At 37.5% G+C, this 21,188-nt stretch overlaps 1 protein-coding gene across 1 annotated transcript in view; it reads left to right on the top strand.

Moving 5' to 3' along the window:
- The first annotated feature begins 3,284 nt into the window (after positions 1-3,284).
- map2k5 (mitogen-activated protein kinase kinase 5) overlaps positions 3,285-21,188 on the top strand; it is a 50,975-nt gene continuing 33,071 nt past the window's right edge. Inside the window, 14 exon segments of the mRNA XM_016248365.1 lie at positions 3,285-3,303; positions 4,632-4,642; positions 5,574-5,643; positions 6,068-6,108; positions 7,481-7,548; positions 9,847-9,898; positions 11,583-11,699; positions 15,505-15,573; positions 16,457-16,538; positions 16,651-16,712; positions 17,052-17,100; positions 17,348-17,421; positions 19,184-19,234; positions 19,577-19,648. Coding sequence (XP_016103851.1) covers positions 3,285-3,303; positions 4,632-4,642; positions 5,574-5,643; positions 6,068-6,108; positions 7,481-7,548; positions 9,847-9,898; positions 11,583-11,699; positions 15,505-15,573; positions 16,457-16,538; positions 16,651-16,712; positions 17,052-17,100; positions 17,348-17,421; positions 19,184-19,234; positions 19,577-19,648 — 837 coding nt within the window.

The following is a 21,188-nucleotide window of genomic DNA, read 5'->3' as shown; positions in this document are numbered from 1 at the left end:
GGAGAAGCATTATAGCCGTGACGGCGGCAAATAAATATTAAATCATTATTAAAACTACAAAAAGGAGATAACAACGGAACAGGAGATGATGGCATACTTTCAATCTACACAAGGACATGTACCACGGCAGATCAACATTGTTTGTTGCGGACAACTACTGATGTATAATGCTATGTAGTATAATAAATGATAAGACACTTGATCTTTGCTTTGTTTTATTTTATATAAGAAGGTGTAACATTAAAATATGTTAAAGTGCACAAACACACAAAACTCAAGTACATATGGAGGGAGGGGTTCTTGCAGACCAATCACAGCGCTTGCGGTCTGCGTAGAATTGACGCGCTGTTAGATTTTTGGAGAGGTGCACGTCAGGCTACGGCGTATGGGTCTGCGTCTATGCGTAAGCTACGGCATAGGTCAGACGCAGAAGTATAAATCAGCCTTAAGGCACACCTGTGCAATAATCATGCTGTCTAATCAGCATCTTGATATGCCACACCTGTGAGGTGGATGGATTATCTCGGCAAAGGAGAAGTGCTCACTAACACAGATTTAGACAGATTTGTGAACAATATTTGAGAGAAATAGGCCTTTTGTGTACATAGAAAAAGTCTTAGATCTTTGAGTTCAGCTCATGAAAAATGGGGGCAAAAACAAAAGTGTTGCGTTTATAATTTTGTTCAGTGTATGTATATATCAACATCATTTGCAATACCATGGGATTCATTACAGTTCACAGTCTTGTACTTTTTTTCTGATTCTGATTTTTTTACTGTCAAATCATAGTTTGTGATAGGGTTGTCACAATATCAGATTTTCAGTGCATGGTTATTGTGGCCAAACATTTTTTTTATCTGGACATCTATTGAAAGTTTGGGGAAAAAGCTATCTGTCAAATTAATTTTTAACTGTTTTCTCCTTTTTGACCAATAAATCACACTCAAAATATAATTCGAGGGACATGGAGAGAGAGAGTTTGTAATAGTTACTGGCACTGTGTGTGTAGTATTAACACAATATTTTTGAAACACCACAGTTATCGCCAATATATTGCAATACCTCATCCCAGAGCTGGTTGGTTCATAAGACTGTTTAATCACAATGCTGTACTGAAATGCCTATGGAGAAAACAGATAAAAGAAAAGTACTTCCGGAACCAAGGCTGCTGAAAAGTGTGTGGTCACTGTTGCGCTCTATTACAGTCTGTTGTATTAGACTTTTGAATGCTGAGAGTGTTTTTGTTGGAAGGGAAAAGCTATTACAAATCTATTATTCTAGATCTATTCACCCTTGGGGAAAGTGTTCTCATTACTTTGCTGATTGGCAAGGATGACAAGTAGCTACCTATTTTCTTTTTTCTCTTCAATTTCTTCATCTATTTCCCTTTTCTGGCTGCACCTCTTGATGTTTCCATGGCAACGTGCATCTTTGGCTCGAAGCCCCTTTTAAATTATACAGGTGGTAACCAAGCAAGATTAGCAAAGGGAAAACTGTAATAATAAAATCCTGTTTATTTTTTATCATTCATTATTTTTGTGTTGACTCAGGCAGTGGCCTCCCCCTGTGACCAGGCACAAATTGAAAACGCAGAAAATATTTGTCTCACGTGTTTAATAAAAAGCTATCGTAAACTTTTGCCTGATTGCCTATTCAAACACTTTCTTTTCAAGTCCGGGAATTAGGGTTGGGCCGATAGACGATGCCATTGTCCATCGCCGATGACTGACAGACATCTCGATGTTAAGCTGACATCGTGTTCCCCCCCACCACCACCCCCCCCTCTCCCGCAATCCGCCGCATCCCAGTTCCGTGTTCGGAAAGGAAATGAAGTGTACTACGGAAACCCTAAAGGGAATAAATAGCCTACGAGATGAGAGGATAAAAAAATATTTCAATACTTTTTCTCGCAATTCTATCGTTGGGTAAGTATAGGCGACTGTATATAAATTGCGGGCATCAGGGAGCCGCTATTGAAACCGCTTTCGATTGCGCTCTCTCATTTTACTTTCACTTTCACTTTCGAGATTCGCGATCACATCAAGGACTCTATACTATGGAGCGGCAGTACTTACCACACATTTGACAAGATTAGATGTTTGTCATTGGTGCTCAGGACCTGCAGGCCCCCCCCCCCCCCCCCCCGCCCGCGATGTCATCGTCCATCACGATGTTTCACTGTAGACATCGTCCGATGCCAATTTGGTAGACATCGCCCAACCCTATGTTGTTGCCTAATCTTGTTTCCTCTCTTCTTCATCTCTCTCTCAGATTTCGGTTTGTTGTTTTTAACGTTCTTCTTTTGAGACCGCCGTAGAAGTGCTTTCAATACTTACTGCTCACATTGTGGACACCAAGCGTAATGACTCGTAATAGTTTTTCCCCCTGTGAAGTACAGTGGAAGTTAAATGAACTATCAACTTTTATTATTTATTATTCAGTACTTAAAGTTTCGCCTCATTAGAAGCATAGCCCTCCTGGGTAGAGGAATTTTTCAAAATCCACTTTCAGCTGGTGTTGTCTTTTACCCCCCATCAGCTCTCAATGACTCTCGAGTAGCCATGGGCTTCAAAACCACCGCTTCTGCAGGAAATGAAATCACTTAGATTTGATATTTATTTATTTTTAGATGCTTTATCAAAGTGGTACCTCTCAAGGCCATTGCAGTCATTAGCCAGATTAGGCCAGAAGGTGACACACTGACAATGATGTCTCGCGGGTGTCCTGCACTGCCTGAGTGTAATTCAACTTTTTTTCCTGTCTTGATTAATTCTGCGGTCTCCGTGTGGCTGGTTTTGAAACGCACATTCTGACATTGGAGATATCTGCGGGAATGCAAGTATTCAAGTATTCATGACAATCTGCATTAATGCTTATGTACTTATGTTCCTCCTAAGGAACTTGCCATCGCACATCACCAAAGAATTCTTTGAGGCCATATTACTCTGACAGTGAATATTACCGCGCGTTGCAGATTGCCTCCACGTCACATTTTGGTTAACAGCACAACCGAGTCCACTTTTTCTGAAAATGAGTTTTTCCTCCCATGATGCCGTTTGCTTCTCTGGGGAGAGCGCAAGCTGCTGAGAAGGGGGAATTTAATATGCGTGTAACATGTTCGAAAGCTTGCGCCTACATTTAACCGATCATTATAGTCATATTTCAAGCGTGTGCCCCTTTGCCTTGGTGGCTCTTGGGGTCTCTGTGGGGACCTTTATAAATTTGCTTCAATTAATTCCATGTGTAGGGATCTACCATTATGTAGACCTAATAGGAATTAAGAGATGACTTCTTGCTTTACAGGTGCGTAAGCTAATTCGCTGAGCTCTCTGGTGGAATCTGACCTTCAAACTGTCTTCACTCACGCTTTTCTTTTTACTCCAGCAGCAATCATCAGTCTGAGGTCTCTGAGATGTTCTGGCTCCCCGGTGAGCTGCTTCTTACCGTCAGCCTTTCCAGGATGTTAGTTCAAAGTTAAAGACTGACCCATGTCAGATGTAGCCTCGCTAGCACACACACACACACACACACACACACACACACAGGCACACAGGCACTGATCTCCCAGGCTGGGCCAGCTAATTACGGAGTGTTTTACTTGTGTTAATGAGCGGGGTCCAACAGAGCGGAGGTCCGACGACTCTGTTCCCTCCAGCTCTCAAGCTGCCTTCCTGTGATCAAACTGCCTTTAGTTATTGTCCAACAAAGGGAGGTTTCTTTTAATACACTGGTACAGATTAGTTAGGTAATTGCAGCCCTAATCGATAAAGCAACCGAGTGGAAAATTAAAGGTGTGTGTTTTGGTAGAGCTACATGGTTTCAGTGCCTGCAGGCAGTGCAGAGAGGTGACAGTGATAAATAGGGTATTTAATAACAGCTGCTCTAACACTGCTTCCTCTGCATGTCCTCGCGCGCGCGTATTCATCACGGATTCGCACGCGGCGGAGGGACGTTGCTGTACCGCCGGCCCCTCGGTTTGGCTTGCTTATGACCTTTGTCTTGTTCTGCCTTTGTCTCTCTTTCTCTCGGTCTCTGTCTTTCTTTCAAACACTGACACTCTCCCCTCCTCTCTTGTCCATCTGGATCTGTGGTTTTTAATGGCTTTATTGTGTGTGATGGGGGCTCTGTGTTTGGACACAAAGGTCTCGTGCTGGACTGAGAGAAGAGAACGAACGACCAGATGGTTCTGTTAACCGAAACATCAATTGAATGTTCTTTTGGCAGGAGACAAAAATCTCTGCACGGGTTCGAAAGAGAGTAGAGTTCTTTTAAAATAGAATCAGCAAAAGTGATAGATGACATAATTGCAAAATCACCTTAAAAATATTGAATTTTTATACAATAATATATAAGATAATAAATAAAATATACGATTGTGTGTGTGTGTGTATATATATATATATATATATACATACACGTGTATATATCACATGTAAAATACACGTATTAGACAAGTTTCTGAAAAGTTTTAAAATGGATTCAGCAAAAGTGACTACATATCAACTGCAAGATCAATTTGTAATTAATATTGAATATGTATATATGTAAATATAGTATAAATCATTATAAATAAATAACAACTAACAAATGATATAATATGTAGTTAATGTTTTTGTGTGTGCATGTATTAGTGCTGTCAAATGTTTAATTGCGATTTAATGCATGCAAAATACAAGTTTTTATTTACATAATATATGTGTGTGTACTGTGTATATTTATTATGCATATGTAAATACACACACATGCATGTATATATTTAAGGAAATATTTTGTTTATATATTAAATATATTTATATATAATATAAATTATATGAATATAAATATATACTTGTAAACAGTATGTGTGTATTTATATATAAATAAATATACACATTATGTAAACAAATTTTGTTTTATTTTGAATGCGATTAATCACGATTAATCTTTTGACAGCACTAATATATACATATGTACACACACACACACATATATATATATATAATATCACAAAGTCTCATGTAAGTAAATGTACAGTGTCATTACAAAACAAGTCTTTACAATTTCTTTATTAATGGCATAATTAGAGAAATTAAATTATCATCGGATTAATTAAAGATAAAAATAATTACACAAAAAGCTTGCCATGACATTAATAATATCATATAATATAAGGTTTATAAATGCCAGACTCCATTTCAGCCTATTATGCAGTATAATTAATTAATAGGCAGCCATTACTGGCAGATTGCTTTTACGTCAGACTGAAATGAGAAAACTCAGTGATTGGTCTGCGTCTGGCAGCCATTACAACGGATGAATTGATACAGAGGCTGACTGGTGTTTCAAAAAGATTACCTGAGCAGGGTGCCCGATTCATTTAGCATCTTTTCTTTTTCTCCCAAAATGCAAGTGACTCTGAGAGAAAGGGAATGTGTTTTTTGATATAACATTGTTTTTATGTACTCCATGGGAATTTTGTCTTTATAAAAGACCTTCATTGAGCATAATATTGATTCTGTGTGTAATATACTGAAAAAATTAACCGGGCTTTAAAAAAATAAAATAAAAATGTTTATCCACTTTATTCTCTGCAGTATTGCAACACAGTGATGGAGCAGCGCATCAATGGACTGTTACCTGAGCCTTTACAGATATTTCCACGAGGTGTGTATTGTGTGTGTTAGTGTGCTGGTCCAAATTACAGTTCAACACTGCAACAGTAAATGTGCCCGAGGCCCACCTAGAGCCTAGATCACAGATTAAAACCCCATACTCAGCAATGCCCTGCTCACATGTGTTTGTGTATGAGCATTTTCTGTTAGCAAAATCACACTTTCTTTTATCCTCAGTGGCTTCTGTGAGAGGAATAAATATCAGTTTGGTTTAGTGAAGCAATTTCTTTCTGAATATATACGCATTCACACACGCAATATTCTTAGTTAAAGGCTCCCTAAGCTGTGTCTCGGTATGTCTGTTTTGCAATGATGCAGATAGAATCATTCTGTCATTTTAAACATTTAATATATTCTGCTCATGTTCTTTTTCTCTGGCCTCACGTGATCCACAATCTAGTCAATTTTCTTTTCAGCCGGTAAGACCCCAGGGATCCGCAATATACATGGCCTGAAGGTATGTGTCTTAATGATTGTTTCAGCAGAGTTGGGCATGGATTGGTTATGCTGTGTAGCACTTATTGAAATGTCAATTAAAGTCAACAATCTCTGTCTATCTATCCCTTATTTTCTACCCTCTCAATGCTTTCATTTGTATTTTTTTATCTTCTAAAATAAGAATTATTTGTTCTGCTTTCTATGTTACTCAATTAGAAAACATTATACAAAATGATGCAATGTTAAAACAAAAACATATTTAAAGCTTGCATGGTGCATGGTGCAAGCTTCCAAAGTTTGGGGTTTGTGCATTTTATTTATTTATTTGTCCTTTTTCATGTTTTTTATGCACACCGCAGCATTTTATGCTTCTTTATGCTCTTTTTATGTTCTTGTGCATCACCACGGAAATATTATGAACTGTTATTGCCATTTAAAATGCCTGTTTTGTATTTTATTATAGTTTGCAATGTAATTTACACCTGTGATGGCAAAGCTGAATTTTCAGCAGTCATTACTCCAGTCTTTAGTGTCACAGGATCTTTCAGAAATTATTCTAATATACTGATGTGGTGATCAAGAAACATTTATTAATATTGAAAACATTTATACTGCTTAATATTTTTGTGGGTTTGATTCTTTTTTTTCAGGATTCTTTGATTAATAGAACGTTCTTTGGTTAAAACAAAAGAACATCATTTATTTGAAATAGTAAATTTTTGCAACGCTGTAAATTTCTTTACTGTTACTTTTAAATAATGAATGCGTCCTTGCTGAATAAAGATATTCATTTGTTTTAAAAAACCTTACTAACCCCAGGCTTAGGGTGATGTAGTTTCTGTTTATTTAAATAGTATGATACGGACCATCTTATTCTTGTTTTGCAATTGTTTTTGTTTAATTCTGGATTAATTGGCTTTAAGAGAATAAAAAACCCCTGATAAACCGATCTAAATGAGGTCTTCATAGACACTAATTAAGAAGAGAATCACTGCTTTACGGCATTACACTATACAACCTACAGACCTCAATTAATCTACTTATTTATATAGAGACTCTCTTTGAGCTTTTTCCTTCATTCTCCCACTGTGATCTGTTAGCATGACTCTGACAATACGCAGCTTCATGAATCCTCTTTAATGACAAATAAAGGACATGATGTTGATTCATTCTTTTTTTTCTTTTTTTTTCTTTTTTTAATTCAAGGATGATCCCAGAGTTACATTTAATTTCGCCTGATAGATGAAGTGACCCCTTTCCTCAAGCCTCTCGCTTTATTTCTCTCTGTCTCCCTCACAAAAGCCAATTAACCTTGCGGCCAATCCAGGCAGTTTGCTGTTGAATCACAGGTTAATTAGCACAGGGCTCTGATTGTTTTTGTTTGCCTGCAGGTGAACACGCGGCCCGAATCCTCGAGTGGCAGGGGCTCCTCTGCGGCTGATTCCCGGTCCAGTGATAGGTGAGTGATCCCAGATCATGCCTGCCCTCATTGAGAGAAAAATCTTATTTCTAAGATTTTTGTTTATAAATACAGATATAGTTACAGTTTTTACAGTAAAGTAACTGCATTAATGATTCATTAGGAATACCTTTACGAAATCAATAGTTGACTATAAAATCTATTTGGATCTATTTTGTTGGATGCTATTAAACATACACTGAAAAACAATTCTAGATGCCTCAAGTTTTCCATATTTCTTGGTCAGCTTACAGTTATGAAATATATTACTAAGCAGTGGAATCTGATATTAGTAGAAATGTTTTTTAACATTTATAATAAAAATAAATGTTTTTGATCATCAAAGCAGCATTAGAATGTTTCTGATGGATCATGTGACCAATGTTCCCTCTAAGCTGCACACGTGCGGCTGATGCGCACTTCTTCCACCACGGCCGCGCAGAAGAAATAATGTGCCGCGCACACACAAAAAAAGAGTTGGGAAAGCCAATTGATTGAATTCTAGTAAAAGAGAAAGATTTCAATGCTCGGGCAAACCGCTATAGAGTTGATATCGCTATAGAGTTAGATCCGGGCAATGCGGTTTACAGGTTTCCTAGAAAGAGAATTATGTTCGCCAAATGAGGCGCTGTAGAAATCCAATACTTCAATGGTTGCGGGCGAAATAGCTCAACACGAGAGCAAACACAATGACATGTGAAATAAAACATCATCATGTATTAAAGAAGAGTAGCTTGATTAAGTGCTGGAAATAGGGGATGATGGGCACAGAACGGTAACAAAACTGAGACATTTACAGTTACACACAGGTGTATTGTGCAAACATGTACTTGGATGTTTAGATAGCTATACAAGAATTCACGTTCACGTTTTTTGAAAATATTTAGCTTACAGTTCTCAATTTAAATGCTTCAGATTGTTTTCTATTGTATTCTATTCTATTGTATTCTATAAGTTTACATGCTTCAGTTTGTTATGTTCTGTTATGGTAGGCCTATATTATAAACCTAATAAATAACTGACCTTGTTTTTTGTAATGGGGTCTCTTATGCTCATCTGTATTTATTTGATAAAAATACAGAAAAAATGAAAAAAATAAAGAAATAATTCACTGACCCCAAACTTTTGAATAGTAGTGTATATTGTAACACAAAATTTCTTTTTAACTTTTTATTTATCAAAGAATCCTGAAAAATGATCACAGGTCCCAGCAAATATTAAGCAGCACAACTGCTTTCAACATTGATTATAAATCAGCATATTAGAATTATTTCTGAAGGATCATGTGACACTGAAGACTGGAATAATGATGCTAAAAAGTCTGCTTTGCTTCACAGGAATAAATTATATTTGAAAGTTTATTAAAATAGAAAACTTTTGTTTTAAATTGCAATATTTCAAATAGATACAGCCTTGATGAGCATAAGAAACTTCTTTAAAAACTTTACTGATCCCAAACTTTTGCACGCTGTAACACTGACATGTGATGTGACACTGTAGACTGGAATAATGGCTGCTAAGAAAATTCGGCTTTGCCATCACGGAAATCAATATAATTTATATTCAAATAAATGTTATATTCAAATAAAAAAGTTATTTTTAATTGTACTAATATTTAACAATACTACTGTTTGTACTGTATTTTCAAACAAATGCAGCCATTGTGAGCCTAAGATACTTCTTTTAAAGGATCATCAAATAAAATCTTACTGACCCCAAACTTTTGAACTTTAGTGTATGTTACCAATGCAATTCCTGTTTATTTATGGATGGTTTTTCCCATTATGGTGTCTTTGAGCTTTGTAAATCAGTCATGATATAAGTAGAAAACGTTTTAAAATAAATTTTTTAGGAAAATAAATATTAATCAATTGGGCCTTGTTGTGAACAGTTGCAGTTTGGCCGAATTAAAAGTGATATTCATTTATTTTGTCTCCATAATGTCATTCTCTTTACAAGAGAAAGAGAAATGCTAACAGGAGTTTGCCATCTTCATGCCCTGAACATGCAGTAAAAAAATTTTCCCAATATTAATTGGATTCTGTCTTAGAGAATGAAACCCCCTGGCACAGTACAAAGACCTCTGAAGGTCTTTGCATTCTGCATTTTGAAGGCCAGTCTGTGTTATCCGGCAGTGATGTAGGGAAATGAAGTGCTGCAGATCATGCTAGACAAATTATTCTCATCTTACATTTCTAACGTGAAGTAACTGCTCTAAACAATTTACTCATGTCAGATTTTTGCAAAGCATTATTGAGTCATCTTTACAAAATGTCATACCTTGTCTTTTCACTTCAGCAGTTTAAAGAAATCTTCAGCTGAGCTTAAGAAGATTTTGACGAATGGACAGGTATAGTAGCCCTCCCCTCACAACACACACTTTTACTTTGGCATACATTTTGATATACCGCACTGTATTCCCACTTCAATCGAATCTGATTATCTTGTCAGTGATGCTGTTCCCACTCAACCAGTGATGCTTGATATCCCATTTAATTTGTCACCATAGCCCATGTGTGTGAATGTGCAAAAGCATCTATTGATTGCCCCTAAAGGGCTTTCTGACCCTTTCTCTGTGGTATGGTTGAGATCTTTATCTTGAGTGATCAGAGCTGTATCTGTGTGTCCTTCTGCTCACCCCTCCCCATTGCCCTGTCACCCTTTCTCCTCCCTCCACAGGCCCCCAGCAGGCCAGTCTGTCAACAAAAGTGTGTCAGATAGACAATTAAGACCTGTAACATGCACAGTTAATGGATCACTAGCATCCTCCCTGCACTGGGCCCCAGCAGTCAGGGTGTGGCCCATCAGCAGAGCATTGACTTCACATCAGGTCCAGTTCACAAGAGAATTACTTCCCCCTGCAATAATATGTACTTGTTATCGCATATAGTTCTTGATAGGGTGAAATGATATCATATTACTTGGTAGAAGATTTAATTATAATTAAATATAATAATATACTAATGAAAAATGCTGCTGTTGATAATAATAACAACAGCATCTTAATTATTATAAAATGTTTATAATTTATTTGAATACATATAAATATAAATAATTTATAAAGCCACCTTAATTTTCAACACGGAAGTAAGCCTATAGGTGAGACTTCCGGTTTGTTAGCCTCTATAGAGAAATAACGATAAAAATAGCAAGGTGCAGTAAACGATAAAACTGTTTGCATTACGAACAAGTATGTTTATAATTAAGATAATACATTAAAATAATAAGGTAAGACACACCAATTTACAATGTTTTGTACAGCTAAAAATAGCTGGATGCGGATGAGACCGGAATCCAATCCCATAAAAATTACAAATGGCCTATTTTTACGGCAAGAAAAAGGTGGATAAAATGTTATCTCATGGCTTTAATGTGATTCAAAAGATATGATTCAATAGAAAACAGAGTTGTTCTGAACTCTGTTCAAGTGGGAGTTAATTTGTTACCTGGATGCATCAGTTCAAAGCTGGATCTGAAGTCCTCCGTAGCTGGAATTAGCAACTGCATTTACAGGTCAGGTCAGAAGATTACCAGAGTGATCTTCACAGCATTTTTTCTGCTTCGTCAGCCTCAGAGATACTCTGGCCCTATGGAATCTGCTTCTGGTTTTTACAGACCCCTTAAGTTATGAAAATCTATAGTGGTTAAACCATTTTGAGGGGTTTGTTGCAATTGGCCACTGACATTTGTGACCCTGGACCACAAAACCAGTCATAAGGGTAAATTTTTTTAAATTGAGATTTATACATCATCTGAAAGCTGAATAAATAAGCCTTTATTCAGTCTTCCTCTGTTTCTGCCTCTCAATTCATCAGCTCACTTCAGTTTATTTGACCATTTTACACATTTATTGAGCTAAAGACAGAATAGAAAACTGCTGTAGTGGCAATCTCATAGGGACAAGTCTATGAATGCATGCATATACATACCCACCAAGGAAGTAGACATTTCACCCCCCCCCCCTCCTTTGTTTGTTTAGAATCTGTTCTCTTTGGATAACTGCAGAGTCTCATTTTCTTTCTCTGTTTGTTTAGATAAATGAACATGACCTCCAGTACCAGGAGCAGCTTGGCCATGGAAATGGCGGAACAGTTTACAAGTGAGTGTTGCTCTCATGGTTTTTACCTTGAGATTTAATTAGACTGATTGTGGTCAGCCTCTTCAAAGGCCTTCTTTACCCTTTAGTGCAATCTATAGGTTTTAACCAGAGCCAGCAAATTGAACCATGAGAATGTAACTGAAAAGGAAAAAGTGTTTTGTTGTCCGCACTCATGTTCTGATTAATTTTACATTGGTCTCGCATGTGCTCATGTTGTCAAATGTCCTTCAACAACCCCCCAATATTATGGTTTATTAAATATCGTAAGACATGCGAGTTAAGGATGACACTGATTTAGTGCTCGTGAAGTTGAAGTGACTCTTTTTGATCCTTCTAAAGCTCCTTTCTGTGCCAAAGCTATATACCACAGCCTATACAGGACAGGGCAAGGTCATCGCCTTGCACACACAAATCATTTCATTAATTTCTTGAACCTAGTGACTGTTGACAAGGCTCTGTGTGGTTTTGTGGATCACACAGACTTTCATCATTTGCTTCTCTTACTTGGAGGAGCACCTCTGGGTTGTTGGAAATTGTTCAACCATTTAAAAAAAAAGCCAATACTGCAACCCAGACAAGAATGCAGTCTGGCGAGCTCAGCACTAAATGTGTTTGCCTAGAATTATTTTTCCCCCTCAAACAAAAGAAACTGCTGAATTTTGCATTCATCTCCTAATTCAAACCTTTTTCCCTGTGTTTTTTCTCTTTAAAGTGTTAGATCGAGAAATACAGACGTTCTGAACATAGGAAGTCTGTATGGAACAGGCACTAAAAGCCAATGCAAAATTGTAATACCAAGATTTTTTTAATTTTTTTTTAATTTCTATTTTGTTCACTACATATTCATGATCTTTAAAGAAGGGTAACATTTACTGTTATTGTGTTTCCTGCTCAGACTGACAGCTGCAGTGCAGTACAGGTAGCCGCAGGTGAAATGTAATATAATCTCTGATGTTGCGAGTAGGGAAATTTAGGCCAGTCTCCCATCCATCTCCACAGCTGTCCTCGATCACCTCTACTGTGCTCGCTCACATACACGCACTCTCCTTTATGCAAAACACACCTTTGTGACCATCAGACTGCATACTGGATGGCGCCAAGGGTATTCACTTAAATTGCTTTTCTTAGGTATAAATAAATATTTTCTGTAAGGCTTTCACCTAACCTGCACCCCTTGATGTTGTGTTACTGTGTTTATAAGCATGTTTGTTGCGCACATATCCGAGAAAAGATGAAGTAAACAAAAACATTCTTAAATTCATACTCTACAATTCTGAACAAATATATGCATAGAGACAAGAATATACAGAATGATTGATGTAGACGAATGTCACTTTCTAAATTTCTTTTGAATTGGTTTTATGCTCTCGGCAACCAATAACTCGCTGCTGAAAATGCATTGTGATCCGCACAAACCATGTGAACCCATAATTTAATGTAGTCCTGGTCATATATAGTTCTCTATATATATATATATATATATAGTAGGGAATATTCACACATGTAAAATATATATATATACATATTTATACAGTATGCACATACATACACACACACACACACACGCGCATAAATTTTTTGAGGGGTTTGTTGCAATTGGCCACTGACATTTGTGACCCTGGACCACAAAACCAGTCATAAGGGTCTGCTTTTCGAAATTGAGATTTATACATCATCTGAAAGCTGAATAAATAAGCTTTCCTTTGATGTATGGTTTGTTAAGATACAACTATTTGAAAATCTGGAATCTGAGGGTGCAAAAAAAAAATCTAAATATTGAGAAAATCACCTTTAAAGTTGTCCAAATGAAGTTCTTAGCAATGCATATTACTAATCAAAAATTAAGTTTTGATATATTTACACTAGGAAATGTACAAAATATTTTCATGGAACATGGACTTAATATCCTAGTGATTTTTGGCATAAAAGAAAAATCAATAATTTTGACCCATACAATGTTTTTTTGGCTATTGCTAAAAATATACCCCAGCGACTTAAGACTGGTTTTGTGCTCCAGGGTCACATATTATATTTGTAATTATTTACCTTTAGCATTGTTTTCCCCCCTACAATTTGTGATCTTATTAGAACTACCCTGCGACTCATTTTTGGGGCACGACCCACCAGGTGAGAACCATTGCTGTAGGTTTGTTTCTTCTCGCGCACATCTCTTTGTGGCTTTCTTTCAGGTGAGGTGATCATCTGGTCATCTCAGGTTAGATGGCATTGAGAAAGAGACTGAGAGAGCTGTCTGGTCCGCATTGGCCACTGTAATCAAAACCTGTTTGTGTGGTTGCATGCGTGTGTGTTCGTCTGCAAACGCACATGCATGGGATGGCTGTCTTCGAGAGATCCATGAATACTGCATGACAGAGCTTTCATTACCTCGGGCTCTGGAGTGTAAATAACAAACAGAGAATAGGGACACATTTACGGGGGTCAGGACCACACGTCACTACGTCACCTCGTCCTGAATGTGCATCTGTCAGTCTTAAGTCATCGCTGCATGACTTACTCAGCAGGGTCAAAGTTCAAGGACTCTAGCTGAACTTTGCGAATGGGCTTAGTAGGATACATTACTGTTCAGAATGTCCTGAAGCGACCATTTAGACAACATCATTGGTTGAGTTGGCATTAGTAAGTAGTAAGTAGTCATTAAGCAGATGCTTTTATCCAAAGCAACTTATAGCATACATATTACACAGGCAATCCCTATGGAGAGACCTGGGGTTAAATGTCTTGCTGAAGGGCACAATGGTGATGCTTATGACTCGCTACATGCGTGAAGTGAAACTAGCAACCTTCTGATAGTCAGCCCTGAGCTGTACCCATCATGCCGTACCACCTCCAACAGATAAAAGTATTGATATCACTTTTCAGTGTTTCTTCACAATTACTTGAACACTTTAAGATTTAATTTTCAGTATATATTTTTTTGTGTTAACAATAAGCAAACCTATCACTGAGCATCTGTGCATCTTGTATGGCTCAGAATCTTCAGAAGTGTAAAGTGTACCTGCAGAGGACACTGAGGTGAGATGGGATCGAATGTCTTCGTCCTAAATGAGGGAAGTTAGCCGTCGCGTCACTTAGAGCGACATTAATTAAAGGCTTGCCGGAGTTACGAGGTGTCTGGAGCTGTGACCAGATCAGCCATCTATTTCCCATAAATCACATGCACTGTCTCAAACACAAACCACTACCAATTTGTTTACTGCAGGCGTATATGCACATACATACAGAGATTCATAATCAAATCAGTCTTTTTCTTGTTCTGTCGTTTCTTTTCTCATTTACACAAACACACATGCCGTGCACCTGTGTTCCAGGCTCGTTTGGCAGCTGTCTGTTGTTAGTATATTACCTGGTGGAATGGACCGTGTCGTGGGTTATTGTAACCCAACCCCTCTTCAGCACCTACTGCAGTAACCAGACCCACTGCTCAGAATGAGCAAGGATCATAATTAAATAATTGTGGCTTTGCCATTAATTCGACCTGTAACAGGAGGCCTGTCTGGGAGAGCTCACACTGAAACAGGAACGGAGCTGATAACGCTCCACAGCTCAGAATGTCTGAGGTTTCGCAGGTGACTGACTCAGGGTTGACCTCACCTGCACAGAAAAGTATACTTGAATGACTGCTTATGTTTGCAAGTTGTATTTACCTGATGTAAAATTGTTGGGGAAAAGAGAAGGCGAAGTGTCTAGCATTGCATATGTGAGTTTGATATAACAAACTGTGCTTAAGAGTTCTGTTTGGGTGTAAATGGATTTCATTTTAGATCTCAATTGCTCATTTGATAGTTCAGAAAGGTCAATGTGATTTTTGAAATGCTGGCTTTATGCTTCTACTGCAGGTTATTCCTCTCGACATCACCGTGGAGCTGCAGAAGCAGATCATGTCAGAGCTTGAGATCCTTTATAAGGTCTGAACTTTTTAAGTTTGCTTGATTACTTAATCTATATCTATCGGATAGTACTATATGTGTATTTCAGTCCTCTTTTCCACACCTAATTTTGAAAATGTGCTCACCTAGTATGACCAGTGACTTACAATGCTTTAGTCATATCAGTTTCTTACCTCCCGCTCAATAACTAAACTTAGAGCATTTTGCACTCAAGTGTCACTTTGTTAGCCTTGAGAGTGTCTGTTAAAAGTAACACCTGAATACTCTCAATGTTTTGTTCTTCGTAAAGTTTGGAGCCACTTTCCAGGTAAAAACCAAATTCGTTTAGAGCTGTGTGTGGTTTCAGCTTTCAGATGAGGTGTATGACTGTGATAAGTAAGGAAGTTTAATGAATTATTCAGGGATCAATGCCTATGTAGTTCAGTCCACCTGTTCCTGTAACCTGCTCTGACAACAGCTGCAGGATAGACTTTAATTTATTACAAATCACCCATTGCAACAATGAGCCAATCGCATAAAATAATCAGCCAATTTCTCATTTTGAATAAAATACTGCTGCATTAGCATTACACGACTTTCTACAAATAACTACCAGCCAAAGTCTTAATGAAACAATTCATTGAGAACCATTCAGTGAATCATGCAAAATTTCTCAATAAACTCAATACACTGTATAAATATCTGTTTCATCAAGCCGTGTTCATATCAAAGAATCCTAAAAACTTTTACAGTTTCCACAAAAATATTAAGCAGCACAATCTCGGTGAGCTTTTTTCAAAAGCATTTATACAGAGCCCAAACTTTCCAGTGGTAGTGTACATTAATGATTCAGTGCTAAATGTGTTCTGGGCATATAAAGGTTTTACCATAGTTTTGATATATTTGATTGTGTTGTTTACAGTGTGATTCTCCATACATCATAAAGTTCTACAGTGCTTTCTTTGTGGAGAACAGAATATCGATATGCACTGAGTTTATGGATGGTAAGTCTCATCTGTTTTAACGTTTGTGAGGCATCTGGGAGGCAACAGTCACAAAAGAAAGCATCACTCACAATATGTGAAATTTAAATGTATTTATTTGTTTTTAATGTAGGTGGCTCTCTGGATGTCTACTGGAGAATCCCAGAGCATGTCTTGGGCAGAATTGCTGTTGCAGTAAGTCCTCTTCAAGTCATGAAACTGTTATCGAATAAGTGTATCAGGGAATTTTGAAAGCTAGGATTTTAGAGTTTTCGGCATGTCCAAGAATCTGTTACATGCCGATGTTGTGTGTATGTGTGCTTTGTCTTTGTAACATTTTATTAGTGCTGAATTGTCATTGCTCTCGGTTCTGACCGGTATTACCCTCTCCCTCACACTTTCTCACAATAATCAAAGATATGCCACTGTTCAGATAATTTACAGCAATATCATCTACAGACATAGCTCTCATACCCTTTTGAGTCTCTTCTGAGTTTGTTTTCAATGAGTGTGGCTGTTTGTGTGTGTCTATAGGTGGTAAAAGGATTAACGTACCTCTGGAGCCTAAAGATTTTACACAGAGGTGAGAAAACTACTGTTTTGTAACTTGTAAAATTGTAACTATTAATGAAAGGACTGTTCATTTGTACTTAATGCACAGGTTATTTGTTAAATTTGCCTATTAAAATATGCAATAAATAATAAATGTTGAACTCTCCTCCATATTACACTGCAGAAGTTCAGTAATCTAGTGACATCTATAATATTAAATGCTGACATACTGTATATAATTTTGAATCTCTGTGTAAATGCATTGTATCTCTGTGCAGATGTGAAACCCTCCAACATGCTGGTTAACACACGGGGCCAGGTCAAACTGTGTGACTTTGGAGTCAGCACACAGGTACATTTTAATTTGGATCCTGTAACTATTTGTGTGCATGTTTGTTTGTCTGCATGAATGCATATACTCACACAAGTGCTTCTCATGTGTATGTATGTTGTGAGCACAGTCAGCTCAGATCAGCCATTGTCCCATCAGTTTCAATGTCTCTGTTCTCTTCTCTATCTTATTCCTCCAGGGACTTTTTGCCTTTGCTCCCTAACCCCCAGATACCCCCTAGATTGCTCTTCTCCTCTCACTTCCAGCTCTTTATAATTACCACATTGACCAGATATTCAGTGTGTATGAGTGATGGTGTGTGCGTGCGTGTGGCTGGAGACAATAGCTCATACTGAGAAAGTCAGCATCAGTCTCTCCACCTCTAATACACGCAGGAGTCCAACAATGGGACCCAATCACTCCAAACGGCCCTCTTTTAATTAATATTCATACCCATGTTCCCCGAAGAGATTCAAGCTGAAGCTGACCCCTGGATGAGGTGCGTGTGTGTGTTCTCCTCTGTGCCCGTCCAGACCATGACACTGTATAGTAAACCTATGTCTCTCTTATTCACTTACACACACGCGCACACAGATGTACGTCAGGCCACGGGGGAACGCTCTCATTATGTTTGTCCTGTCATTGCTGACATGTGCCATTGTGTCCGGATCTCACTGTCTCTCCCCTGTGAGAGTATAGACTAAAATTAAACCAGGCTGGCATTTCAATAACACTCCACAATAACACACTCTTTTCAGTAGATTTAAATCAGTTCCTCTTACTGTGTCCTTTAGCTTATGGAAGAGAGCTCAGGTCACCTGCTGTCACATCTGTACTGAATTTCACTGTTTAAACCGAGATAACTGTGCTGCTTCTATCAGAGGACTGAATGGGATGGCTTCTCTATATTATTCTTGGCTGTGCACATACAGACGGGGTAATGTTTCACCTTTGAGCTTGAGGTGTGATGCTACTAGATATCCAATACTGTCACTGCTAAGATCTACGTCAGTTATTAGGATAGGCAAGAGGAATCTATTTGTTAGTTGGTTTTGAAGATAGCACTTCAAAACTAACAGGTTTGATTAGTTAGGTTTAGTTAATGCATTTTTTTAATAGAATTTATTAATGCACTATGTTAATTTCTGTATGTAACATTTACTGTAACATTTTAATTAATATTGACAAACCAATATTTTTGTGAAGTTACAATTTTTTAATGTATTTATCTGTCTACTTATCCTTTTAAATGATTATTATTACCGTTGTTCATGCTTGGGATTTAAAGAAATCAATAACACTTCATTTAAAAATTAAATTTGCTGCTTAAAGGGATAGTTCACCCCAAAAATAGGTCTTTTATCATTTACTCACCCTGACGTTGTTCCAAACTTTTGTTGTTGTTGTCTGTAAAACAACAACAACAAAAGGAATCTTTAGAAGAATCTTGGCAACCAAACCATTACCATTGAAAATATCTTCTTTTTTTTTCGGGAGTGAGCTTGCTCTGAACTGAAGTGTTTGACAGCTTCAGTGATTATAAAGGGAGCACTCTTTGCTTGATATCTGTATGATCCATTAAAGTGAGAATTAAAGTCCTATTTTTCATGCTGCACGCAATGCCAAGTTTTGAGAGTTACATCCACATTTAAATGCATGGTAGAATCCTAAATTGTCATGACTGACCGCAATAGCTCAAAATAGATCTGTGAAGGCCACACTAATGTATCATTTACATATAATTATTCATTTTTAAAAATGTTTCTCCTGCTTTCTTCCACAGTTGGTGAACTCCATTGCTAAAACATACGTTGGAACCAATGCATACATGGCGGTAAGCTGCATTCATACCTGTAATGTTTTTTCTGTTCAGATGCTTTATTGTTATTTTACATGAATAGAGAATGCATAGGTTATACACATTTGATTGTAAAGGCTGTCAGTCAAGTATGTGCCTGTAATGAACACAATACAATCATATGCTTTCTAAAGTACGATTTACACTCATGCACACACACATTTAGACAACAGAGCTTGTTAAATAGTTCACACAGGAATCAGGAATGAATGTTAGTGTGGCCTTTAGTGCCACAGTCCTACTCGAAGTACAATGCATAATTGTTCACTGCATTGTAATGATTCTTTGTAATGTGTCTTTGTGTCTTTGCCTCTATAGCCAGAGCGGATATCAGGGGAACAGTATGGTATTCACTCAGACGTGTGGAGCGTAGGAATCTCTTTCATGGAGGTAAAAAAAGCCATATAATAATTTGTTTTAAACACCCACGTATACACACAGCCCAGCGTTCGTAGTTCGGGTGGACTGGTGTCAGTGTTTCTGCTGAGTGCAGTTGATAGTCCCTGCAGGCAGCCTGTCCAAACAGATGTTGGCCTACAGCTATGCATGGATCACACTCAAGATCTCCCACTGAGTGCTACACACACACACACAGACTCTGCTCTGCTATTGTTTTGGACCCTCTCCCTTCAAATTCCCATGTGAGCATAAAGTAAGAAATTAGATTTTGTGTGCATGCATGTGGTTTCTATATATATAAAAATTGGATTAATAAATGGTGAAGAAATAATATTAAGGACAAAATGTGTGTGTAGTGAAACATTAAAGAAAATGAGTGTGTGTGTGTATGTAAGAGTGAAAGATTTGGAGTCATTGTGGCAAAACGCTTTCAATCACTCACCAGCAGAACGTCCAGTAGTTAGAGTGCTGTGTTCTCTGTTCCAGAGGTGTGTGTGTATGTGTTTGTGCCTGAAAAAGAGAAGAGAGGTGTATGAGTATAGTGATTTTTTTTTGAAGTGGATGTTTTTCTAAGCAGAAAAACAACAGCAGCAAGAACTGTACGTATGAGTGGATTAGATTTTAATATGGTGGTTTGACTCGTGTACTAAAAATGCCGTGCTGGTAGTTCTCATTGGCTTTATTGATTCCCATTTTGTAATTGTCAGCGCTTCTCATTGGCTGTGATGAATTGTTATTGTATCCCTCCACTCAATCCCTTGATTGTATTTATCAATACTGTTAGATATTATCAGTGAGATGTTTAGGGAGGGAAATATCAAGGGTCATATGGATTGACATTATCATGAGTTGATGAACAGTATATTGATTTGATTATGATTTAGTGTTGACCTTACCATGTTGTTAGGGACGGGATCGATTCGGCTCGGCTGCTGGAATGTCTAAGCAGTTCGGGTGAATTACCTCTATGTTCTGTTGGCAGATTTCTTATCTAATGAACTGAACTCACCTCCTGAACTGAGATGGGTATGTTAGATTTAATAAATGAATGCACTGAGGTTTGATTTGGATTAATTTTCTAAATGTAACTGGAATGTAATTAAAGTAAGGTTTGAAAATAGTCTTATTTTTAGTTTGACTTTTGCTTCTGGGTTTGCTGCTTTTTCCACATCTGTTCTTTATTTCAGCATGTGCTGTAGACTTCACAGAATAACACCTGCTGAAGCACATACACCTGCTGTGATGCTGGGACGTAGGCAGGATTACGAATATAACTGCTCCTTAACTCTTGTGAAAAAGAAGTGCACTTAATTGTATTGAATGTGCACTCGTATTGTACTGTGCTTTTTTGGAAAGCTACGTATCTCAAGTGCCCTTTTAAAGTTCAACAACCTGCATTTAATGTACATTTATTAACTGTATATACATTCTCATTTAATTGCAGTTCATATGCAATTAAATGGCCAAAAACATGAGTGTAATGTATTATTAAGAAATTGATTTTAGTATGTTCATGTTAAGCAGCTTTGAT

The sequence above is a fragment of the Sinocyclocheilus grahami genome, unplaced genomic scaffold (assembly GCF_001515645.1).
Source record: "Sinocyclocheilus grahami isolate Dianchi unplaced genomic scaffold, SAMN03320097.WGS_v1.1 scaffold876.1, whole genome shotgun sequence".
NCBI lineage: Eukaryota > Metazoa > Chordata > Actinopteri > Cypriniformes > Cyprinidae > Sinocyclocheilus > Sinocyclocheilus grahami.
The sequence above is the reverse complement of the archived record's forward strand: the minus strand, read 5'-3'. Positions and strand labels throughout refer to the sequence as shown.